The 25,748-nt window shown below is 36.1% G+C and overlaps 1 protein-coding gene across 2 annotated transcripts in view; it reads left to right on the top strand.

Moving 5' to 3' along the window:
• LOC145254639 (uncharacterized) overlaps positions 1–23,216 on the top strand; it is a 455,334-nt gene extending 432,118 nt beyond the window's left edge. For both annotated transcript variants that reach the window (XR_013863782.1, XM_080113259.1), the window contains one exon: positions 17,398–23,216. Coding sequence is in view for 1 of the 2 variants with exons in the window: in XM_080113259.1 (XP_079969385.1) it covers positions 17,398–17,761 (364 nt within the window). In the remaining variant the exon portion in view is untranslated. The remainder of the gene's footprint in view (positions 1–17,397) is intronic.
• Positions 23,217–25,748: the final 2,532 nt, after the last annotated feature.

Raw genomic sequence — 25,748 nt, 5'->3', positions numbered from 1 at the left:
CCCCACAACAGTCTAATGTTCTTTAAACCTCATAACTTAACGATTGTCGATCTCTGCCCCCTCCCTTTTCCCCATTTAATAATTTTTTTTTTGCTCGTGCTTCCTCTAAAATCATTTTTTCCAAATAATAATAATAACCATTTTTGTAAAGTCTGACGAAGTTGCTGGATCGTAAATATGATTCGGCACCCGAAACATGTGTAACTAAACGGATAAAACGGTAATAAAAAAATAAAACATATATATATATATATATATATATATATATTCGCAGCCTGCCCGGCGTTGCCCAAAGAATTCATTTCACTCCATGAATAACGTCATACGTTGATATGACGTCATCTGCTATGGTGTAATACATGACGTCATAATATATGTTATAAAGGTTAAAGTCGTTGTAAACAATCAAACCAGCAGTCAGGTATACGTGTTCATTATAATAGTTTTATACGAAGAGCTGTTCCAAGTAATGCCTACTATTTTTATTTTGTCCCGATGGATGAAAGGGAATTTAAAATTGCCCTGTTATGATGACTGAACTTATGCATTCATGACTTGACAGATTCATCTCTCTGGTGCAGATGTTGACGCTGTGAAACTCTAAGAAACATCTATCACAAACGTGCTCCAACATAACTAATTGAATCGATCAATATTCACCGGCGTCTGTTGGCCGTTTATAAAGCCGATGCAGTTGATGTCAGCGCAGTTAGCAGATGGGTTCGTTGATTTCAGAGTGGCGACAAAAATGTGAGCGAAAATCCTTGGTTTAAACTTTTACGACCGAAGCAGCAAAAGAGGCGTGCAAAAGTGCATTGGGAATAGTTGTGACTATGTAGAAAAATTAATCCTGGGGCACAAAAATCGCTCGTTTTGATTGAATCATTCCCATCTTCGCAGATCTTCAACGTTTTAGTTTTTGATTTTAAAAAATTAGGAGACCTTACTTTTGGAATGCCATCGTTACTTCTTTTTTGTATTGACAAAGCTTATTTTTTTTCCATTTAAATATTTATAATTTATCACTGCTTCCAGATAAACGGCCTGTCTCATTAAAATGCCGACCTGTTTAATGCTTCCTCGATAAACAACCAGAATTAGAATTTATAACCGCCAAGACAACCTCGCAGATAACAAACACAAGACAGACGTTAAAAGAATGGCTGTAATTTTTTCTAAAAAGAATAAAAAATATGACACAACACGGGCATATCATACTCACGATTTACGCGACGAACAGACAAACTTACTTACGCCTGAAAGTATCGTGTACTTCTACAGGGTCACCATTCGTAGTGTTGTCACATTTGGGCTGGTGAATCTGCTACTAGTCTTTTACTTCTGGAAAGGGTTCAAAAAACATTCGCCAAACTGATAGGTCTTGAACTGCCATCCAAGCTTCAACCTCTATCCTATCGACGAAATATTGCATCCCTCTGCCTGTTCTACAAGTATGTTAATGGTGGATGCTCCTACAAACTACAAGCCCTTATACTGTGACCATCCTCATAGATGGCCTGTCAGTTGAAAAATGACGTCATCGCCATAAGTCCTAGCACGCAAGATAAGTGGAACACAGACTGTCGATAATGAGCAGACATTTTTTACAGAAACCGTTAGAAAACTTCAAAATTGGATTAAAAAAAGATAAAAATGATACTTTGTACTGAAACTCATCCAATATTAATAATAAAAATATTGATAATTAAAAACTAATTGGAAGGGAGAAAAGTTGTTAAAAAGTTTAAAAGGAAAAGGAATACGATTTGATTTGTATGAAACTGGAGTTTATTCAATAGAAATAAATAAAAATGAACAATAAATATTTTTTAAATCAAATAAACAATATTTAAAAAATCAAAACTGAAAAACAAACAATAAATTAGCTTAACTGAAATACGAACAATAAATTAGTTTAACTGAAAAACGAACAATAAATTAGTTTAACTGAATAACGAACAATTAGTTTAACTGAATAACAAACAATAAGTTAAAAATTAAATTCAAACAAATGTTAGTATAAACAAAGTTACTAAGGCAGAAATATTTCAAACATTGAATATTAAAACTTTTCAAAAATCTGTTGTAGAATATAATTAAAAGTTTGAATTTTTCTTTTTCTGATATTTTTTTTACTAATATTGTCATTCTCTTTGCGACAAAAATTGTTTATAAGGGAATTCGATGAACTCCATATCAGCATTTTTTCAATTTGCTGAATAGTGTGACCCTCATCACAAGAGTCAATATGAAATAATCGATTTTGATCAACCAAAATATTTAAAGTTATGTACATGGTTAATTTTCTCTGATGAATCGAATGTAAAAAAGAATCGCATTTTATAAGTTTGTTTATAAATATATAACTAAAAGTAGCTGTTTAATTCAGCTATTTATTCAACAGTCTTTCTCCCGGATATTACATTTTTGCAGCTATTGCATTTCAGTTTTTTGAAAACTGCATGACAGCAATAACATGCTAATTATAATAAAATAGGAAGCACTTCCTTGCATTTATTAACATCATCTTCTGTTAAATCTATGTTAAATTTATAAACATGTAACTCTTGCTCCCTTGTCATTTCATCCCAGTTAGTTTCTTTTAAATTTTTCAATTCAATAGTTCGATTATTAATTGGTAAGCTCAATTTTAAAACTGACAACATTCTGAGTTTTTTTTCACATTCATACACCTGACGTATCGATATATTATACTAATCTCCACTAAGTTGTCGATACTGACCAAACCTTGCCTCAAGGTTATCTGTCTGAAACTTTCCTGGCATTATATATACCATGTTCAGTACATTTATAAAATATTTAGTCAATTCTAAAATTGCGTAAGTAGTATGGTGCAAAGCAGTATATGTTTCCTTTGTTAACTTACCAGTTCTTCCAGGAATGTTATTCCAAGTTTCTAACCAGTCACATAACACATTTAGGAAACTATAATTATCACTATTTAATGTAAATGGATTAGCATATTTATTACAAAGTATACAACCTTTATATGGTATTTTCACATAAAGTATTGTCCACCAAATATAAAATATTTGAATGTATTCTTCGATTTCTGCATAATTTGGCAAGCATTCCTGTTTTCCTAAGGTTAGCAAACCTTGAATAGTATATTCGTTGAAAATTTTCAAAACCAAATAAACATATTGCCTTTTAAAAGTAGTCGGAGAAAGAGCTTTTGAAGTCAACTTATAGCAATATTTCACAAGTGATTGAGATTCTATGGAATAAAGTTTATGTAAATTGCATTGAAATTTTGCAGAAATAAGTAGTTATCGAGATATAAAAAGTAGTTTTATGCGTTGTATTCTTTGGCGGACGTCTTTATGGCGCGCGCGTACAAAAGATGTCCGCCAAATAATACAATGCATACAACAACTTTTTATATCTCGATGACTACTTATTTATGCAAAATTTCAATGCGATGACCGTATTCAGGATAGTCGAAAACCTATAAAAGTTGTCATTTAAAAGAAAATTGTGGAAGTGGATCTAATCTAAAAATTTACTTATTTTTCTTTCATTAACTATTTATGTAAACTATGAAATGGAGCACTTTGGATGTTATCTAATTCATGATTTCCATTATAACAAAACTTTGGGAACATCATGTATTTACGTTCATCTTTTTGGCCAAGCCAATTGTTTCTAATGCATTTTAATATATGCACTGAGCCGAATAAGAAGAAAAGAGGGCTAGACGTTCTAACTGGATGGGGATATACAATTGAGAGCTTTGATGGGATACAAAAGAAAGACATAGCTTTTTTTATTTATTGCATTATTATCTGTTATAACAGATAGTACCTTAAACCCTATATCTTCTAAGCCAATTATTACACGTTTAATTATGTCAAATAAGTTCTCAGCTAGAAGACATTAAGTTGGCATAACATGCACAACATCCTTATATTGTGGGAATACACTGCTAAGCATAAAAGCAAATGCACTTGTGGCAGGTTTATTGCTGTTGTTAGCTAAACCAGCAATATTACCATATTTATAATCAAGATAAGGTTTGAGATGTATTTCATCAACAAGTAAAGATACTGTGATGTCATTCTGCATAAGTAACTTGAACTTACTTTTAATATACATGAGAAAATTGTTATCGTGTTTTTCACTGACAGGATTCATAGAAGTTGATAAGATTAATCTTTGAATGGTTGAATAGCATGGTAAAATTACATTTTTAGTGTCTCTTAAATGCTAATCCCCTCTAGAGGAGCAGTTATATAATAAGGAAGAAAATATCATCATTTCACTCGAATAATTAACCTTATTCATTGTCATTATGTTAATTTGTTCATATATGAACTTAATGGCATCAAAATATTTAAATGATTCATTTTGCACTAATAGCAAAAATGATAAGATTAATTTTAATAAAGAAATTATATTAAAAGTTTTCATTTCCTGTTCTTCGATTTTTTTCATGTTTTCCATCAAAATCTGCAGAGTATTTTCCTCTGTTACATATTTAGGAATTCTATACTCCCCTATAGCACTCATTTCCACATCACTACAGAATACTCTAACGGCTAAGTGCGGTTCAATCACCATAGACATTTTTATTTTTGAACATGGACATCTCTTTATATGGCATATAATGATGGTATTGTCTTGCCTAATAGAAGTCCAAATATTTTTTATCTATAAACGTTAATTTTTTCTAAATCATCAATATTATAGAAAGTTTTACGTTTCCGTAACTCTAACTCGTCAGCAACACTTTCACATAACGCACGCTTAAGAGCAGAATTTTCTAAACGCATTTTCTTTGCGTTAGGAGACTCTCTAAAAGTGGTTGATGACGATAAATAGGAGGGACTGTTTGGTAATATTCGAGGAATAGCACCATCCTTAAGATAGGAATTTTTAATTTAAAACTAATGGTCTTTCCAGTCCTTTCATCAAATGCTGATGCCTCTCGCTGTATGTTTTCAGGTCGAAAATGAAGTTCACATACCTAAAGAAATAATTTAAAAGAAAATCGTACCATGTTTGACTTAATACAAAAAAAAAGAAGAAAATTACATGACAAAAAAAAAACGATAAAATAAATAAATAAGGTAAATGTGCAGAATTAGTCCACCCTCGAAAAATCGTTTTAAATTACCACTTTTATAGGTTTTCGGGGGGCTGAAAACGAAAATAACCTTTAAAATTACGGCAAACTAGTAATTTTCAAGATATAAAGAGATGTTAGTAAAAAAAAAAGCGGCGAGGGGATAATTTAACCTAAAACGACCACCCACTTTATAACCATTTTATTTTTACATGGCCAAGGAGCAGTTTTTTTAATTACATTTTTGCCTCAAACAAGCCGAAGTGCCTCTTAATGAGCACCTACAGTTGACCTCCTCTCCCCGATAAAAATTCTGTTTACACTTTTTGAAAGGGGGTGCTCATTTTAAATTAAACTGTGTTCATTGTACGTTGACTCCCAACCCCCAACATAAAGGTGGCCATACTCATTTTTCTTTGCTTTTATTTGTTAAAAAGAAAGCGCCCTAAAAAAACGATGGCCATAAAGTGGGTGCTCATTTTACGTTAAATTTTTATAGAAAAGTGATCCCCCATTTTTAAAACTAACATTTTTTTCATATCTTGGAAACTACTCATTTGCCGTAATTTTAAACGTTATTTTCGTTTACAGCGCCACTAGCAGTATCAGAATTTTGGGAGAATTTTTTACAACCCTAACACAAAACTGCGAATAACATATATAAAACACGTAATTTCTCCGTTTAAAGTGGGTTGCTTATTTACTTTATGGAATATACTTCCAAAATAAACTATTAAAATTGTTTAAAAAATAATATAAATTTTTATTGCCAGCATTTTGTAAACACTTTTTTTTTTTAATAAAATAATATTTCTATTATTTTTTTAAACAATTTTAATAGTTTTTTTTAAGTATATTCTCCAAAATTCGGACACCTACAGGGCCACGAAATTTACCACAAATAATTATTAATAAGATTTTGGGATAACAAAAACGGTCATAAACTTTAAAAAAATTTAATCTATTTCACGCTGATATAAATATTGCACAGTACTATAGTTGAACTAAAAAGATAAATGATTTTTTCTTATTTAGAATTATTTAAACAAGGAATGCCGTTTTTACGATATCGTTTGTTAGGTGAAAGTACATAATATTTTCACCATACTCTCCATTTTAAATAAGTTTCTAAATAATAATTTATTATTTTAGCACATAAATTAAATCACATGTAAAATCATTTTTAGATACATACTTTCATTTTTATGAAAAAAAACGTTCTAAAAAGAAATAAATAAAAATAAAAAGTCGCGGCTTTTTTTTTTTTTTTTTAATATCTCAAACATTTTAACACTTACTCTGCTATATTTAGATGGAGTAAAATCCTTTCTTTTTATTGCATTAATCCACTGGTAAATTATTTCCTTTTTGGGGGGCAAATGAAAACACGGTAACTTTTGGTCCATTTTCGTAGTTACCTCGGCATTTTAGAACTATACATCTCGACGCCATGTTTGATACGTGACTAAATTTCAACAGACCGATGTTCATGACGTCACCAGACTAAATTATAGTCGTCGCTAGGCCATCATATTACGGTAGCCACGCTTATACCCTGTCGACGTAAATACCCCCGATAAACCTGACAAGCAGCAAAGTTCCACCCCTACACAGTAGAGATCTGTAGATGTAGGAAAGCCTTCTCCTCTCATAGTTATTTCCTCAGTGTTAGACTTTGGGATTCCCTTTCGGGTTCCTGCTTTTCCGACTGTTCCAACATGCATAAGTTCAAGTGTAATGTAAATAGACATCTTGTTGCTTAACTCCCTACATAGAATCCCTGCAACATTTACCCCTGATGGTAGCCTCCTACATCAAAGTTGCACCGTGTCTTGTTTGGGGTGAAAATAGGCTATAAAATAAATAAATAAATAACCCTACCTCTGAATTCTTGAGGTCCCTAGATGCCGGAAGAAGTTCTATTCTAATAATTTTTTTCTCTCGGCTGCTGGTCTTTGGAATTCCCTTCTTATTTACTACTTTTATGGCTCTACTAAGCTGCAGAATTAATTTATTTATTGCAAACCATCAAAGGAATCACCACTTATCAAGGCCCGGAGGCCACTCGAGGATAAGGGTTAATAAGCGCACAGTGGTCTATAGGACAATGTCGTAATAATTGTTAGTAGTACAATTTTGGTAAATTGGATTACTTAAGGGGGGTGGCTCATCAAGAACTTGTTTACGGCCAACTATTCCTCCGGCCTTCGTCAGGCGGTAACCGTGACGGGATAAGAACTCCGAATCTCCTGACTGCATCCTCAGCAATTACTGCCTTCCATAGTTGTTGTCGTCTCACCACGTTTTGACCAAGTAAGTCTCTGGGCGGATTTGGGTAGGATTGAAACCGCGATCTTCAGATAATGCTCGCCTGGAACTGTAGAGATTCAATGTCTCTATCCACTGCGCCCCAGGCCCCGAAGGTTACCACCTGATGGAGACCAGAGGAATAGTTGGCCGAAACATCGTGAAACAACAAACAAAAAAAAATGAGGATAATAGTCCGCAATAAATATAAATAAATGAATAAATAATACTCATCTCAATAATGAATTCCAATTAAATAATACAGCGTGTCCTTAAAGAAGATAACAGATTTTAAATTTGATTCACCTCCTCGATATTTAAGTTATGCTTACCAATTTTCATATGTAGATAGATGAGCCCCTCTGTGATTACTTGAAATACAGTAAGATATCATGGTCTACTTAATCTAATTTTATTTACGCAACTTATTTTTAAATGGGGGGTAACCGCTTATCAAGACCCAGAGCCACTCGAGGATAAGGGTTAATAGGTACACATTAGTCATTGTGATTTTAGCGTAGTAAACACTAGTGGGAATTTTGTAACTTGGATTAATTAGGGGGACGGTTCAATAAGAACTTGTTCACGTTGGACTTGAAGACAATCAGATTGTAGTCAGCTGGAAAGCAGGCAAAAGGAATAGAGCCGCACAGGAAAGAAGCCCTGTTCATGGAATCTACGTTTAGGTGTAGGCACGGATAAAGAGTGTGGGTTGTTGTTGATAGCGGTTCTGGCTAGACGAGTGTTTGTCGTGAAAGTCTGGTAAGGGGGGACCAGAGATATTTAGTCAAGTTGCAATGGTTCTCATGAGGCAATAATACACAACACAAAATGTTTGAAGAATCCCTAAAAACATGAAATGAATTTTCAGAACAAATTCAGTCGTTCAATGGCATCCATCCATCGTATCTGATCTTGGTTCTATGTACTAAAGGGGAAGATTGATAGCGAGAGGTGCAGACATCTTTACGTCGGGCTCACTTCCTCTGCTGCCGCTGAAAGAGTTTATCTTATCTCTCTTGAGGTCACTGGTGACCTGGTGCTTCCCCAGGTCGTACTGGTCAAGCAAATGCCTCTCAGCTTCCACCGTCTATGCTGATCTCTTTCACATCTCTTTTACACAAGCCTCTGAAGAGTTGCTGAGGGCGACACTGTTTTTGTTTCTCGATTATCAGTTCTCCATAGAGGTCTTTTGGGATCCTGCTGTCTTGCATTCAGTGGAGGTGCCCAAGTCAGCACAGTCGACACTCTCAAATTTTCAGACAAAATAAATTAATCTAGAGTATGTCTTTTACAAGGTTTAATTTTAGTTATGAAAATGATGTTACTCAAATGTCCACCATTTTTATTTTCCCACTTTTTTGCTCTCTATAGGGCATTGTCCAACACATCACTTAATGTTTCAGGGCTTATGGCCCTTATTTTCTCCTCTATATTGTTTTTAAGGGCATTATTTGTGGCTGGGAATTTCTTGCGTTAAAGTTTCGTCGAAATTCTCTTTTAGTTTTTGATATTGACTCATTCAACCGAAAATACGTCTCTACGATAAATATCAGCTCCTCGAAATTGTAACGACTCATAATGACGTTGTAGGTGTTACTCTAGATGATCAGACAAAATAAAATAAAAATATAAAAAATTAAGAAAGTTATGAATTTTTTAACCATCAGCTTCTTTTGTAACACCCTATATATATATATATATATATATATATATATATATATATATATATATATATATATATATATATATATACTCATAGGCATTGCCACCCTAATCTCTAACCGCCCCCTTATGATCATAATCCATATATCATAACAGTAGAAACTTATAAATATATTGCAGCATATTACCTTCCAGTTTTACAACCTTATATAGCCCCTCACCACCACCACCAAATTAATCAAAAATTACCCGCTCCATAGAAAATAGACACCCCATAAACCGTTAAAATAAATCAACACACAGCAGCAATACACCCCCTATTCAACCATAACACATTTACCCATTAATCTCAATACTATGTTAAAGGCAATTTACATTCTTATATATCATACTATATATTATATAATAAGCTTCTCCTTATTTATTTAGAATTCATTAAAGCTTCCCCCAACTTTCTATAATTCCTCTTAATCTTTTTCATCCCTAACGAACCTTACGCTAGACGCCGCACCCTCGCCATGCTACCTAGCACCTTCTCTACTCTTCTGATGAGAAGCGTTAGGCTTCGAAATGCCCTGGCATGAAGAGTCCTTTCTATCCCCCCAATTTTGCCTGTATTCCATTATTCAATAAATGATCCATTCTATATCTACCTATATATAGTTTTGTGTCTTCATTTCATTCTCTTGTTGTCCTATTATATATATATATATATATATATATATATATATATATATATATATATATATATGTGTGTGTGTGTGTGTGTGTGTGTGTGTGTGTGTGTATCGTCAAAAGGCGAATGAACTCTTTTTCTGGGTCAACGGCCAACTAGCACCGTGTATATTTGTGTGTGTGTATATGTGTATTGGGGTAGAGAGGGTTCCCGTAAGCCATGGTGAAGGCAACCTTTCTAGGAGAAGCAAATCTCTGATTTAAAAAACCATAAAGCGGAAGACCAGTACCCGCATTAAGATGGTCTGCAGTTTAATTTGTTGCTGGCTATCTTGCTCTTGCTTGTTGCTGGATCTCAGCATTTTGAACCGAGAGAGAGACTTAGCTGTCGTACAAAACTAAGATTCTGTAACATCATATTTGTATAGATACTCCCTCAGACATTTGGGCTCATGGATTTTAAATGTCTGAGGGAGTGGCACTCGTCTAACAAGACGTTGCAATCATATATATATATATATATATAAACTGCAGAATATTAAACGTAATGTGAACACACCTCGTTGCTTAATTCTTCCCGGTCCTCTACAAGACACGATAAAAAAATAATAGCCCCTTACATCCAATTGGCAATATGCTTGTTTGGTGCTTAAATGTGTAAAACAAAAAAGATAGGATTTTATTTCGAAAAAATGAAGAGTTAAAGTAAAAAAAAAATGCATTGAAAGAGGTTGTTTATATCTACGATGTTTCCAGACTGGTTTTTCGACAGAAATTTAAAATTGTCAAAGACTCTTGAAAATTCAGTACGCTATTGCTATACATCTTATGAGATGGCTGGCGAATTTTTATGATTTTAGGTTCAAATGAACAGCTACAGCAGGAATTAGAATACGCTCTACTAAAGCCTGATTGTCATAGCTGATGGATTTTAAAAATGCAGTCTGAACGTGAGGACACTTTAGAAGAAATATATGCAAAAATTTCTGTTTTAAACTTGACAACAAAAAAATGCCACAGAAACGTATGAAATACTTCTGATTGATTTTGGATAAATCGAGCATCAGATTTGAGTGGCAGAAGAGATTCAAAGAAGAGACGTTGCGAGTCTGTCTTTGTTCTACCGTCATTTCCATGGCAAGTGCTCGTCTGAGCTCCAATCTCTGGTTCCCCCCTCGCCAATCTTTCACAAAAACACCCGTCTAGCTGAAGCCACTGTCAAAAATTTTCCCCACTCTCCATCTGTGCCTAAATCAAAACGCAGATTCCATGAACACAGCTTTTTTCTTAGAAAAGCACGCCAGTGGAACTCTGTTCCATTTGCCTGTTTCCCACCTGACTACAACTTGGATGCCCTCAAATCCAACGTAAACAAGTTCCTGATTAACCGTCCCTTTAAGTAGACAGTTTATGAAATCTCAACACTAACGTACTGTACATGCAATAACCCTTATCCCTGAGTGGCTTCCGGGCCTTGATAAGTGGTAACCTCCTTGTAAAAAAAGACAGGGGTCTATGAGGGATGATAAGAAGTGTGAAAGGAGTAAGGAAGTCAGCACACCGTAATTGATTAGCCAAATAAAGAATTTCATGGATAAGGAGCGTCGAAAACTGTTGCAATATTTTGGAGTAGTAATGGGGTATGATCCCACACAGTCGGACGATTCTATTTATAAACGATGCTGCTAAGAACTGACGAATCAAATTAATTCACGTTCTGCTACAAACCAATCAGAAACCAGAATTGCTTCATAAATATTAAACCTTTTCTGGAACAATTTCACATGTTCTTTCCCGGGTTTCGACACGGTAGGAATATTTTGTTCTGTGGAACTGTCTAATACAAACAAGTCACCTCCCAGGACTTGTGTGTAACAGCGAACCATCTGAAACTGTTCTGAAACTCAAAATGGCTTACACTTCTAGAGGTTATGGGCCCAGCGTTCGTCTTTATTTCGATGGATCCGAATCAAAATTCGAATCGTGGCAAGTTAAATTTCTGGGATATCTACGAATCCAAAAGCTACACAAAGTACTAGAAACACAACCTGAAAACAGAAACGACCCCGACTTCATTGAAAAGAACACAACTGTCTTTGCGGAATTAATACAGTGTTTAGATGACTGAAGTCTATCACTGGTAGCGAGAGAAGCCCTGGACGACGGCTACAAAGCATTAGACATATTGAGAGAGCATTATTTATCGAAAGGAAAACCCAAAATTATTCTTTATACACTGAACTGACCTAATCACAAGAGTTTCCAATGTGGATACAGGACTCAAAATGGCGACTACATTAAAAATGTAGAGAGCTCTGTTAGTGAACAAACATTTATATTTTCGTGTACATTTGATGCGTCAACAAGCAATAATAATTTTCTTGTCGATTGTGGGGCCACTGCACATGTGATTACAAAGGAATCTGATTTTATCAATTTTGATCCCAACTTTAAGCCACAAAATCATTTTGTAGAACTAGCTGACGGGAGTCGAGTCAATGATATCGTTTTGAAAAGAGGCAATGCGAAAACCTCGCTAAAGAACAATAAAGGTGAATTGTGTTTCTGTATTCTAGAAAACGCTCTTCTAATCCCAAAATTTAAGCAAAATATATTTTCTGTACAAGCGGCCACAATACAAGGTGCAAATATAAACTTTAGCCCCAATAAAAAAAACTGGTATACCCGAATGGAACTGTATTCGACATTAAAGAAAATGGAAGACTATATTATTTAAATAGTGTAATCCCATCAAAAACCGCCTGCCATGATCTACAGACATGGCATAAAATTCTTGGACACTGCAATATTCCTGATATCAAAAAGTTACCGACTGTAGTTGATGGAATGCAAATACAAACATCAAAAACCTTCAACTGCGACGTCTGTACGCAAGGGAAAATGACAAACTATCAAAACAAGATACTAGACAAAAAAAAAAAATCCTATCAGGCATGAAACATCAGCTTCTAGATCGCCACACCAAAACGGGACTGCTGAACGTGCGTGGCGGACACTTTTTGAAATGGCAAGATGCCTGCTCATTGAATCAAAACTCTCTAAAAACCTCTGGACGTATGCACTTATGGCGGCAGCCTATATACGCAACCGGTGCTTTTAACAAAACACTATCTAAAACTCCATATGAATCTTTCTGCGGTAAAAAAAACAAATTTAAGCAGAATGCATATATTTGGTTCAACTTGCTTCGCATATATAGAGAAAAAGAGTAAATTGAATATTAAAGCAAACAGAGGTATATTTCTTGGATACGATAAAAACAGTCCAGCCAATTTAATATTTTTTCCCGAAAAAAAAATAAAATAAAAAGAATCCGGTGTGTAAAATTCCCAGACACGTTTAATTGTAAAGACGAAAACCCGTCATATGAAGAGGATGGAATTATATTACCTCAAATAATTAGAACAAACGAAAACAATAAAAATGACGGAGACGAGAGTGTCGATGATGATGATGATGATGATGATGATGATGATGATGATGATGATGAAGTCGAGAGATATCCCAAAAGAAATAGAAGACGACCCGATTTTTTTGATTTTTTTATATATAGAAATCTATATACTGAGCATTATCCCTAGGGTTTTCCGCTGATATTCATGCAAAAAAGTAATAGCCTTCTCATAAGTGGAACTTCGCTAGTCTGTATTTTTAATATATAGAAATCTATATACATACAGGGCAGTGAAAGAAAGAAAAAATATTCAGTCGAATTCACCAACAAGTTTTGAGAAAAAGCGTTGTAGCTTTATCCGTGTCGCCGGTTTCGTAAATACATCAGCGATATTTTGTTCTGATGATATGTAATTCAAAATAATGGATTCCTTTTTTATCTCGTTTTCTACGAAATGGCATTTTATATCCATATGCCTAGATCTTTGGTTGATCACCGTGCTCCGTGCTAAGACCATACTGGCTTGATTATCACAATTAATTACCACGGGGCTTGTAATCAATTCTGGCTCTAAAATAGTCTTCAAGATATTTTTAAGGTAGAGTGCTTCCTGGGTCGTGTGTGTGATCGCGATAAATTCTGCTTCACACGTAGAGAGAGATACAATCTGTTGCTTTTTAGATTTCCATGAAATAATAGGCCCATTTTCTGAGAGTCTGAAACAATATCCAGATACACTCTTGCGATCTTCTTCGTTTGCCCAGTCTGGATCCGAAAAACCTTCTAATTTTAGGGGATTTCTTGATTTTCTAAATACTAACTTCTGTTCTTTAGTTCCTTTTAAATAACGTAGGGCTTGTTTAGCTCTGTTTAAATCCTTCATTGTCGGTCGTGATAATTTTTGTGACAGTTTTGTTACTGTATAGCATATGTCGGGCCTGGTTTCAGTCATCAAATATATAAGACTACCTATAATTTCGCGATATTGTGTGTCATTTATTATTTCAGATTCTGTGTGTATATTTTTTATTAATATCATTTTCGACCGGTGTTGAGCGTTTCTTGCACTCTCCCATTCCAAATTTTAATAGTATTTTGTCGATGTATCTCGATTGAGTCATCGTAACAAGTCCTTTGCTTTGAGTAAATTCTATTCCCAGAAACCAGGATATTTTGCCAAGATCGGTCATTTTGAATCTTTTACTTAATTTGTTCTTAACATCAGTTAACACGTCACAATATGATGCGATTAAAATATCATCGACCCACAAAACCAAAATCAGTAGTTTATCGTCTTTGTGTTGGAGGTCTACAGCGCATTGTTTAAATTGTTGTTTAATAATATAATCATGGAATACTGTGTTCCAACACTGGGCACTCTGCTTTAGACCATATAATGACTTGTTAAGTCGCCACATGCTATTTTTATTTTTGATTATAAATCCCTCTGGAGGGGTAATATAAATTTCACAGTCTATTGGGGCATTCAAATAAGCATTTTTTACGTCCATTCGGTGGATGTTTAGGTCATATTGTGATGCGACTTGCAGTAAAACTCTGATTGTCGTTAGGTTTGTGGTCGGCGAAAACGTAGAAAAGTATTCTTTACCGTAAATCTAAGAGCACCTCTTAGCAACAAATCTTGCTTTGTACTGTTCTACGCCTGATGCTGTACTCTTTTTTGTAAAGACCCATCTGGTAGAAATAACATGTTTATCTCTTGGGAGAGGCACTACCGTATAGATATCATTTTCGGTTAAGGCATCTATTTCTTTTTTCATGGCAATTTTCCATTCATCACACTGTTCTGAATTAATTGCTTCGTTGAAGCTTTTTGGCGCATTTTTCCATTGAATAGCATTAGTCGATTTGATAATCCTTTATATTGTCGACCACAAAAAAATCGGGTCGTCTTCTATTTCTTTTGGGATATCTCTCGACATCATCATCATCATCATCATCATCATCATCATCATCATCATCATCATCATCATCGACATCGACATCATCATCATCATCATCATCATCATCATCATCATCATCATCATCATCATCATCATCATCGACATCATCATCATCATCATCATCATCATCATCATCGACATCATCGACATCATCATCATCATCGACATCATCATCATCATCATCGACATCATCATCATCGACATCATCATCGACATCATCATCGACATCATCATCGACATCATCATCATCATCATCATCATCATCGATATCATCGACATCATCATCATCATCATCATCATCATCATCATCATCGACATCATCATCATCGACATCATCATCATCATCATCGACATCATCATCATCATCATCGACATCATCATCATCATCATCGACATCATCATCATCGACATCATCATCGACATCATCATCGACATCATCATCGACATCATCATCATCATCATCATCATCATCGACATCATCGACATCATCATCATCATCATCATCATCATCATCATCATCGACATCATCATCATCGACATCATCATCATCGACATCATCATCATCATCATCATCGACATCATCATCATCGACATCATCATCATCATCATCATCGACATCATCATCATCGACATCATCATCGACATCATCATCATCATCATCATCATCATCATCATCATCATCATCATCATCGATATCATCATCATCATCATCATCATCATCATCATCGATATCATCATCATCATCATCATCATCATCATCATCATCGATATCATCATCATCGACATCATCATCATCATCATCATCATCATCATCATCATCGATATCATCATCATCGACATCATCGACATCATCGACATCATCATCATCATCATCATCATCATCGACATCATCATCATCATCATCGACATCATCATCATCATCGTCATCGACATCATCGACATCATCGACATCATCATCATCGACATCATCATCATCATCATCATCATCATCGACATCATCATCATCGACATCATCGACATCATCGACATCATCGACATCATCATCATCATCATCATCATCATCGACACTCTCGTCTATTTTATTGCTTTTCTTTGTTTCCATTTAAAACTGAATTTTCCATGGCTAGTATTTATGATAAAATGATAAATAGTTCTTTATTTAAAACTATCACTATAAAACTATAATAAATATAATAAAACTATAGATCAACCACAACTAGTATATTGTTTACGTTTGTGAAAACATGTATTATACGGATTTTTGCGATAATCCGCCCCCCCCCACTTTCCCGGATAATGCCGAGAACCCCTGTCAATCTATATATCTATAAAAGTGAAAATGTCTGTCTGCGTATTTGTGTGTATGTGTTTGTGTAAATTTCTCTACCAAATTACTCTGTCAATTTTCGGTCTAGATACTCGAGATTTGACATAAGGAGTAATGAGATTTGGGAAAATCTTTTAAATCGTTTTTCGGCCAGAAATTTGGCTGTCAGGGGGCAAAGTTCAACGATTTGACCTTTGAAAAATCTACCAAACTCATGGACATGGATCAAACTTTTTAATTCAATTTGAGCCCAAAACAATAAATATTAAGGTGTCAAAATTGGAGTCAAAGTTTTAAAAAAATTGATCTCTGCGGTTTCTATCAAATTACTCAGCCAATTTTTGGTCTAAACATTTGAAATTATACATAAACCGAATCCAGAGATAGGGCAAACTTTTATTCGATTTGGGTCGAAAATTTGAGCTACCAAGGAATTAAAGTTCAAAAGATTTTAGCTTTGTTGTGTCTAGCAAACTACTCAACCAATTTTGGATCTAAACATTTGAAATTTATACATAAAGTGTATGCACACATGCGGCAAGCATTTTAATCAGTTTTGGAGCGAAAATTTGGCTGCCAAAAGGATAAAGTTGAAAGAATTTGCAGATACTACCAAACTCCTCCGTTTTTGTGTAAAGACTTGAAATTTTAGATGTAGGTAAGTTGGACATGGGTAAAACTTTTTATTTTGATTTGAGACCAAAATAATAAATATTAAGGGGTCAAAATTGGAGCCAAAGTTTAAAAGAAATTGACCTCTGCGGTCTCTACGAAATTACTCAGACAAATGTTGGTCTAAACGCTTGAAACCTTACATAAAGTGTATTCACACGTAGTGAAAGTTATGAACAGTACGTAGGGCCCGGGAAAAGCCGGACTGAACGGCTAGTATCGAATAAAAAACGAAACTTTTTTAATTTTCCTCATGCTAACATTTTCTTAACTTCTATTCTTTCAGAGCCATGAATTCGACAGATCAGCCTTTTCCTTGGATGCGATGGAAAGAGAGTTGGTCGACGCCACGGACGACATTAAGCGAAGACGAAAGTTGTTGGAAAAAGGAACGTTGTCGTTACTGGACTGGGATCCTAATAGCTTACACGTTGTGCCTCGTTGTTTTTGTCATTTGCACAATGGTGAGCCGTAAATACTTCAGACTCTATGAATTGGAGACTTCGCGACAGCACAATCCGATTGAAGTCCGCGACGGTGTAAAAACAAAATGTAGCGTCCTGCCACCGATAAAAGTCGCACCTTTAGTAACTCCAAAAGCTTTTGTACCAAAAATATTACCCACTTCGAGTGTAGTCACAATTGCTTAACGTTCTACGAGGACGTGTATAGTCTTTTTTGTATAAACAATGTACCATAAGATAATGTAGCATAAAATAATGCACCTGAAAAATACTGTACCGTAAAGAGACAGAGAAAAAAAGAAGAACATTCCGATATAATTGAAATACTTTATTATATAAAGTACCATATTCTTTTTTAAATTAAATTCCAGGCGAATGTTTAAATACACTATTTAAATATTTGATTGTGTTTTCCTCAACTTGATCATTGGGGAAACGTTGAACAGCTGTAACTTCAGGGAGATATTAAATTCAAGCATGAGCTATCATATATTAAGGGAAAAGGAGAGGGGGGAAAGACAGAGAGAGATAGAGAGAGGCTGGATGGAGATACAGATATAGAGGAAGATAAAGATCATATCAAATAATTAGCAAAAGAAAAACAATCAGCGAATATGCTAGGCTACAGATACCTCTTAAGTATCCATTTGTCTCCACTCATCCAGAAAGTCAAATACGGGCTCGTTTGAGCTCCCATCTATGGTCCCCCCTCGCCAAACATTCACAAGAAACACACATTTTGGCTGTAAACACTATCAATAATGCCTCCCCACTCTTTATCTGTGCCTAAACCTAAACGTAGGTTCCATGAACAAAGGTTCTTACTAAGAACTACACACCTGTGGACATCTCTTTCGTTTACCTGCTTTCCAGCTGACCACAATATGGTCGTCTTCAAGTCAAATGCAAACAAGTTCTTAAGGAGACGTTCCCCTTAAGTAATCCAATTTACTAAATTTACACTTCTAACGATTACTATTATATTGCCCGTTTGACCACTGTACACAATTTAACCCTTATTCTCGAGTGGCCTCTGGGCCTTGATAAGTGGTGATTCCTTTCTAAAAGAAACCTTACTAGTAGAAGTGTGCTCTGGTCTACAATAAGTGCCTAAACAGCCCCATCAGTATTTGCAGAATGAAGGTTTAAAGCGATTAGTCATAAACTAACCTAGGTGGACCACCTAGAACTAAGCAGAACACTATCACAATCAAACTACACCTAAGCTGTTGTCATACTGATTGTCGAGGACCTATCGTTGACTATACAACAATGCCTTCTAAAGCATTGCAAGGTAATTTAACCAGTTGAGCTGGGTGTCGGGGACGTAGGTATTTATTTCCTACCCAGCACGTGACGTGTCGGAAAGTGAGAATTGGAAAACCAGCGTTTAAGATGAGGTGTACTCTGGCTAAGAAAAAATGCTTGAGCCGCTCTTTCAGTTTTCTCTTGTCGTTACACCTCAGGTTATTAGCAATAGAGTAAATCTGTCTCATCAAAGAAAGATGATAAGGCCTGTGATAGTGGATCATCTAGATCTACACAGAGACACACTTCAGTCCAACCGATAAAAAGGTTACTGTCGGACTGAGACGCACAACACTTATAATTGAATAAAAGCCAGATAATTCTAGAATTACAAATAATGATAGTAATAATGAATTAATTATTGATTAAACCCTTTGTCCTTGACATTTGGGCTGGGATCTGTAGACCCTCCTCGTCGATATCACCCTTCCTGACCTCATTCTCGATCATTCGGTCGAGTGTCATTGTAAACCGAGCGGCGATACGCAGTTTCTCAGTGAATGTCAAAATTCCGCTCAAAAAGCTTCCTTAGTCCAGTGATCTTTCTCTAATTTCTAGAAAGGAACTCCTTAGGAGATTAGTAACGGGTCTGTTGATGGCTCGCTCATTGGACGACTGGATGGTCAGAAAAGAAGATCTACTCCGAGTGAAAATGGGCGCCACGTTCTAGTCATCTTATCAATTCTTAGTTTTCTCTGACCTTGCAACGGGCCCGGAATGCATACTCCCTTTCATTGCCATGTAACGCAGTTACAGATGAGTTGAATAACCCGGGTGTCCTTGCTGTGACACGCCAACAGAAGAATCGCATGAACACACTTTCTTCGAATGCCATGAAATTCTGCGATACAGGGGAAGGGGTATGTCAACATGGCGATGACTCGTATTGAATCCGAACATCGTTGCTTCCTAGGCCGCCGTGAGAAAGGGAGTGACAAATGGCGTTTCTCGCGATCCTGGACGTGTGGTCGTGTGTACACGGCGCATCTGAAAGATAACATAGGTGTTGAATCTTTTGCTTATCAGGATCTGATCGTGTTTATCAAACACCAATTGAGGGTCAAGCCTAGATGCAATAGAAAAAAGATTACATTGGATGTATTTTTTAAAGATGGATACAAGTAGTGAACTTGTGTGTAGGAAGAGGAAACAAGTATGAGTACCTGTTCCCTGTACAAGCATCGCGCATGCGCCTCCTGGTCCTATCAGACCCCAGCCCCTCAGGTAAGGGCTTGAGCTCTTAACTAGTCGAGTGAATAAGACTTCCCTGCAAATAGAACGCCTCCAAGATCACCACTTTCTATTTTAATTTTTTTTCATCCCCTGGCCCCCTCCGAAATTTCATCATGAAATAAAAATCACCCACTCTCCATACTCCACCACATCATTTTTTCTATCTTTTCTCATTTATATCTTACTTACCTCTCACTTAGAGATTAGCATGTTTGTTTAAGGTTTACAAACAAACGAGAAAACAGTGGGCAGTCTATTATTTAGAAAGTGTTTGCAGGAACATGCAAACGAAATTTTTTGTTTTCTTTTTTGAATCTCACAATTCTTGCCAATGAAATTATTGTAAATAAACATTGTTATTTATCAACGTTGTTTTTATAGCTGTAATAGAATTTTAAAACGATTTGGGAAAATTTAAAGCATGACGACCCCTGGAGTAAATGTGGTATTATGATGATTGATGATTCTAGTTAAGACTAAGATAGATATTTTCTAGTCATGGTGAAAAAGGATGGTCAACGGCACCTATTTTCCAACATTTTAATAGCCTTGTGCCTAATATGTTGTAAATGTATTTTTCTCACATTTCTACGAATATTTCAAAGTGATATATCTGTTCTGAATATTCTGTTAGAATATTTCGGTATCAGATGCGCCGATCATCGAAACAATGCACCTCACAGTTTCGACTTATTCGATCGCAGATCAAAGAATATATTCTTTAAATTAAGCAAAGAATCCTTCGCATATCTTGGCAGTATAAGGTGCCCAACACAACGCTCCTATCCCATAACCCTCCCAGAATGTTCATCCTCCTCATGCAATACAGACTACGCTGGTCCACCGCATTGAGGATAAGCTCATTCAGAAGGACATCGTGTACGGAGAGCTGAGACCTAAGAGAAAGTCCACCGACTGCTCCGTATTCCGAACTCCGATACAAAGATGTTGAGCGGCCAGACATGGAGGTGATCGACAGTAATGTTGAGTCTCAGAAGAGAATTACAGATGAGCGCTTAAATTGGATCCCGGAAGGTTTTCTAATCTAACAGTTTCTTTCCGCGAACTGCTAGACTTAGGAATTCCAACACGATTTCACGTTCTCCCGAGTGTACTGAAATGTAGAAGTTTAAATGTAATATGAACAAACATCTCACTGCTTAACTTTCTGCATAGTGTCCCCGTAGACATGATCCTAAATAGTAGAACCCTGCACCGCATCTATGAATACACATTTAATAAATATATTAGTGTAGGTATGAATAATCAGAATCGGGAATCGAAAAAAAATCGAACAATTCATCGCATTGGAATCGATATCGAATTAAGAAAAAAAATGAATCGAATTTCTGATTTATTGTATTTTTTTAAAATTAAAACTTAATAGTAGAACCCTTCGCCGACATCTGAAAGTAGAAGAACATGCACGCAGAAAGAACATCATTGTCATGTTTGTGATCTTGTGACAGAGTCTGCTACCCCCGCACTTGTCTTCAGACACAAGCTGTTTTGCTTCAGCCAAACGATCAACCTGGGAATTTGACTAAGGATGCTTCGTCCATAGTCGACGCTGTCCGAGAGAGGTCAAGTACACAATGAATAGGCGTCAGTTCATTTACATAATCATTTCCACATCTGGGCTAGTGCGTCTGTCACTCGTCTCTTGCTCTTAGACATGGTCTAGAAAAGAGTCTCTAACCGTATAGGTCCTGCACTGTCAACCAAACTCCAACCACAGTCCCATCGCAGCAATATTGCATAGCTGTGATTATTTGACGAGCTCGTAGCAATTGTGCTCCTTCAATGTAAATACTCAAGCCTAATTCAAATAGCACATTTTTACTCCTAGATTGTAGAGATCTTTAGAACCCGGAAAGCCATCTATTCTAATAGTTTCTTCCCTCGAACTGCCAGACTTAGGAATTCCAACACGATCTCTAGTGTACTAATATGCAGAAGTTTGACTGTAATGTGAACAGACATTTCGCTGCTCAATTTTTTACATAGTGCTTCACTAGATATGAATCGAAATCTAACAGGGCGTAAAGGCGGGTATGTAAATGCATGAGATGCGGAATGACGCACCGTAAGAAAAAGACTATAAAAAAACCTGAGCACTTTTGTGAGAACATTTGAAACGACATTCGAAAGGACAGAGGTTAGAGAGAAGGAGCAAGGTCGTGTTTTTTTTTCGGGAAAGTACCCGGAAATAAATGTCGTTCTTATAAAAAGGAAATCGAGTTACTTGTGCTATGTTTCTTGTGACGTATTCTGTTACAACGTGTTGGGTCTACATGTATAAATTGTGTAACGTTACACAAATAGTAGATTCTTGTGTTCAAGTGACATTGTGCCTTGTTTGAAGGCAATAAAAGTTCGAGTGATATCTTTTCACTGTCTTACCAATAGTTTGTATTTTTTATATATATATATATTTTTTTTTTTTGCTTTTCTTCAACTGCAACTGGGATGTAAGAGACAAGTGTGAAGTAGGGACAATGTCTACAGGGGCACGCTAAGTAGGTAGTTAAGCAATGAGGTGGTAGTTCGCATTACATTTAAATTTTTGCGACCTAGTTCAGTCGGGGAAGAAGGATATAGGGAGGAAATTTCAAAGTCTAGCAGGTTTATGGGAGAAACTATTAGAATAGAAGACTTTCTGGCATCCAGGGACGTAACAGTGAAGTAGAGGATTTTGCTGGTTGTTGACAGGTTAGTTAAGAGTGAGGGGCTTCTTGGGTCACTAATTAGTAAAGTCAAGGGTTACTCGATGATAAAGGTTACTGCAGTGTCTATTGGAGGATTACCAATTCTATTAGGTATTGATCATGTTGATTGTGTGGAAGAAATGTGTTTATTTAAAAGGGTGGCTCGACGCGCATATATTGATTCATTAAGAAAGAACCGTAGTAATATGTTCCACGTATGACATGTTCTTGGAAAGAAACTATGTTCATGGAAGCTCTGTTTGGTTTTAGTTTGTTAGTGTTAGATATTGTCCGGGCAATGCCGAATGGTGTGCTGGTCAACGATTATTATGGTTGTTATTAATATTTGTAAAAACAGAATGTAAGAAAGATTGTTACTATAGCGAAATAAATATTTAAAGATAAAATTATTTATGTTAAGATGATTTAATAGAAAAGAATGCTAGAACACAAACAATACACATAGGTTTGCCCTCTAGAGTGTGACGTACCATGACGTAGAAGTCACTTAAGATGACGTGAACTTTATGAGGGAGCTTGAAAGAAACGTATAGTTTTTAGTCAGAAGAGAGAGCAGACAAGTCGAAAGCCAGAGGGAGGAAGAGGCAGTCTTCAGATCGTGATGGCTTCGAGTAGAGGGAGTTTGAAATGACAAAAGTATAGGACCAGCGTTGCAGCTTTCCAATGGGGGAAACATCGGAAATAAAGCTGCTGTAAATACCACCAAGACTTCGAATTGTACGAATCTTCATTTGCATCTTTTTCGAGGACCCGTCAAATCAAAACCAAAGATGGACCAGATATTTTTATCTATTGGTTGAGGTAAAATCACAGAGATTGTTATTTTTCCTTTTCTGTTGTAAATGTTGCAAGTTAAACTGTATCTGTTTGTATATCAACTCTGTCGTAAGTGCTATATATGCATCAATTCAATGGACAAAATGGAAAACTAGATTAGTCGATCACACCGCTAGACTGTCATAGACGAACACACGTATATACACACGTCATTTAGATGACTGACACGTATATACAAACGTATATACACATTCCGTATGTACACATTGATTAGATGAAAATTTTATATCATTAGATGATACACGAATTTAGACACGGATATATAGAAGACACGCGTATACATAATATATACACCCTGACAATACAACACACGGATGAAGAAACGAAATTTATTGCAGTTGTGGTAGCCAGACGAGGAACATAACTGATTTACTTAAGAAAGAAATAGGCATTTTCCTACTTTTTAGAAAATAAATAATGACTATTTATATCGCATTTTCCTAGAAATCGCTCCAGACAACGTATGAAGCCACTTGATCTAAGAAGGTAAAAAGAACGAAGCGTGCTAATAACAATATCTGGAGATACATATTGATCTTAGTTTTGAATAGAAGTTTTCAAATATCTGCACGGTCTGTCGCAACGTGCTTCCTTTGAAGCAAGATTGTATGATCCGTAGGCATACCTTGTGTTTGGAGAAGCAGCGACATCGGGAGGGGGTAGCTAGGTCTGTTTGAGCACACTTCTTCTCCCAACATGTGGAACGAGCTGTTGGAAAAAATAGTATCTGCAGAGTCACTCAATCTAAAGCCAAACAAGACAAATATTGGAGGAATCATCCGCTTTTCTTTGACTACAAATCTTAAGATGATGTGTATTGGGAGACTGTAATCTCGGGTGTATAATCCCGTGTGCCTTATCACTGTATTGTATTGTATAGGTAGGAGGAAAACAGTCAGAAGGAAAGGACTTCCACATGCTTGCAGTTATTTGAAATAAGTTACTTAAATAGGAGACTGTATTACAACGAGGTATCAAAACAGCGAATTAATGAAGACCAATTGACCAACGAGTTAAACAAGCTGGGACAAATGAAGCTGGGAATATATCAGATAATTACATCTTAGTTCCAGTTTGTGTCACCAGAATGTCTACGTCTCTTTCCTACAAAGTTGGAATCTGGGCTGATGCATCTATCACTAGTCTCTCCCTCGTGAATAGAGTTAAAAAAAAAAGTATTCAAACTAATAGGATCCACTTTATCAACTAAGCTCCAACCCCTGCCCCATCGCTGCATCTCTGTGCCTGTTTTACATGCATTTTAATAGAATGTGCTCTGATGAATTAGTTGCACTTGTGCCCCCTCGACGTACATATCCCCGACAAACCCGCTTAGCAACAAAATCACACCCCTTCACTATTGAAGTCCCTAAATGCCAGAAAGTTTCTTCTCTAATAGTTTCTTCACTCGAACAGCTAAACTTTGGAATTTCTTTCCTGCTACCTGTTTCCCTGACTGTACTGATATGCAGGTGTCCACATGTAACGTAAAACAACATCTTGTTTAATCTTCCCTAGTTATGGTCCCAACTAGTATCACCTTACATCTATCCAAGTGGCGATATGATTATTAGAGGTGAACCTGAGTTAAAAAAAAAAAAAGCGGTCGAGGTAGATATGTTAGCGCACGAGAGGCAGTGTATTCTGCTTTCACAAAAAGGAGATGCTTAAGCAGGCCCGTTGGCATTCGGTGGTAGGGGCGCCTCGGGCGATTAGCAATAAATTAACCGCTTCTCAAAGCATAGGTGCGTGGATTTTATAGAACTACGCACGCCATCTGCATAGCATCGCCGCCCCCCCCCCCCGCCAAATACAGAAGAAAATTATTATATGCTCTTAAACCCACCGTGCAGAACCAACACACAAATTTTAAGGAGGGGAGAACGTAGACTTCTTCTATACTTTCGGCATTCCTGTGACTCTCATTTAAAATACTCCTTATCTATATGTCAATAGTTCAAACGGCAGGGAACGTATCTTGAGCGCTAAATGTTTTGGTTTCAATTCTAGCTGATGGCACCCAAATCAATTTTTAACTTTTGACATCACTATTATATATCCTCACA

Source organism: Euprymna scolopes, chromosome 30 (assembly GCF_053919585.1).
Source record: "Euprymna scolopes isolate OS-2025 chromosome 30, ASM5391958v1, whole genome shotgun sequence".
Classification (NCBI taxonomy): Eukaryota; Metazoa; Mollusca; class Cephalopoda; order Sepiida; family Sepiolidae; genus Euprymna; species Euprymna scolopes.
The sequence above is the reverse complement of the archived record's forward strand: the minus strand, read 5'-3'. Positions and strand labels throughout refer to the sequence as shown.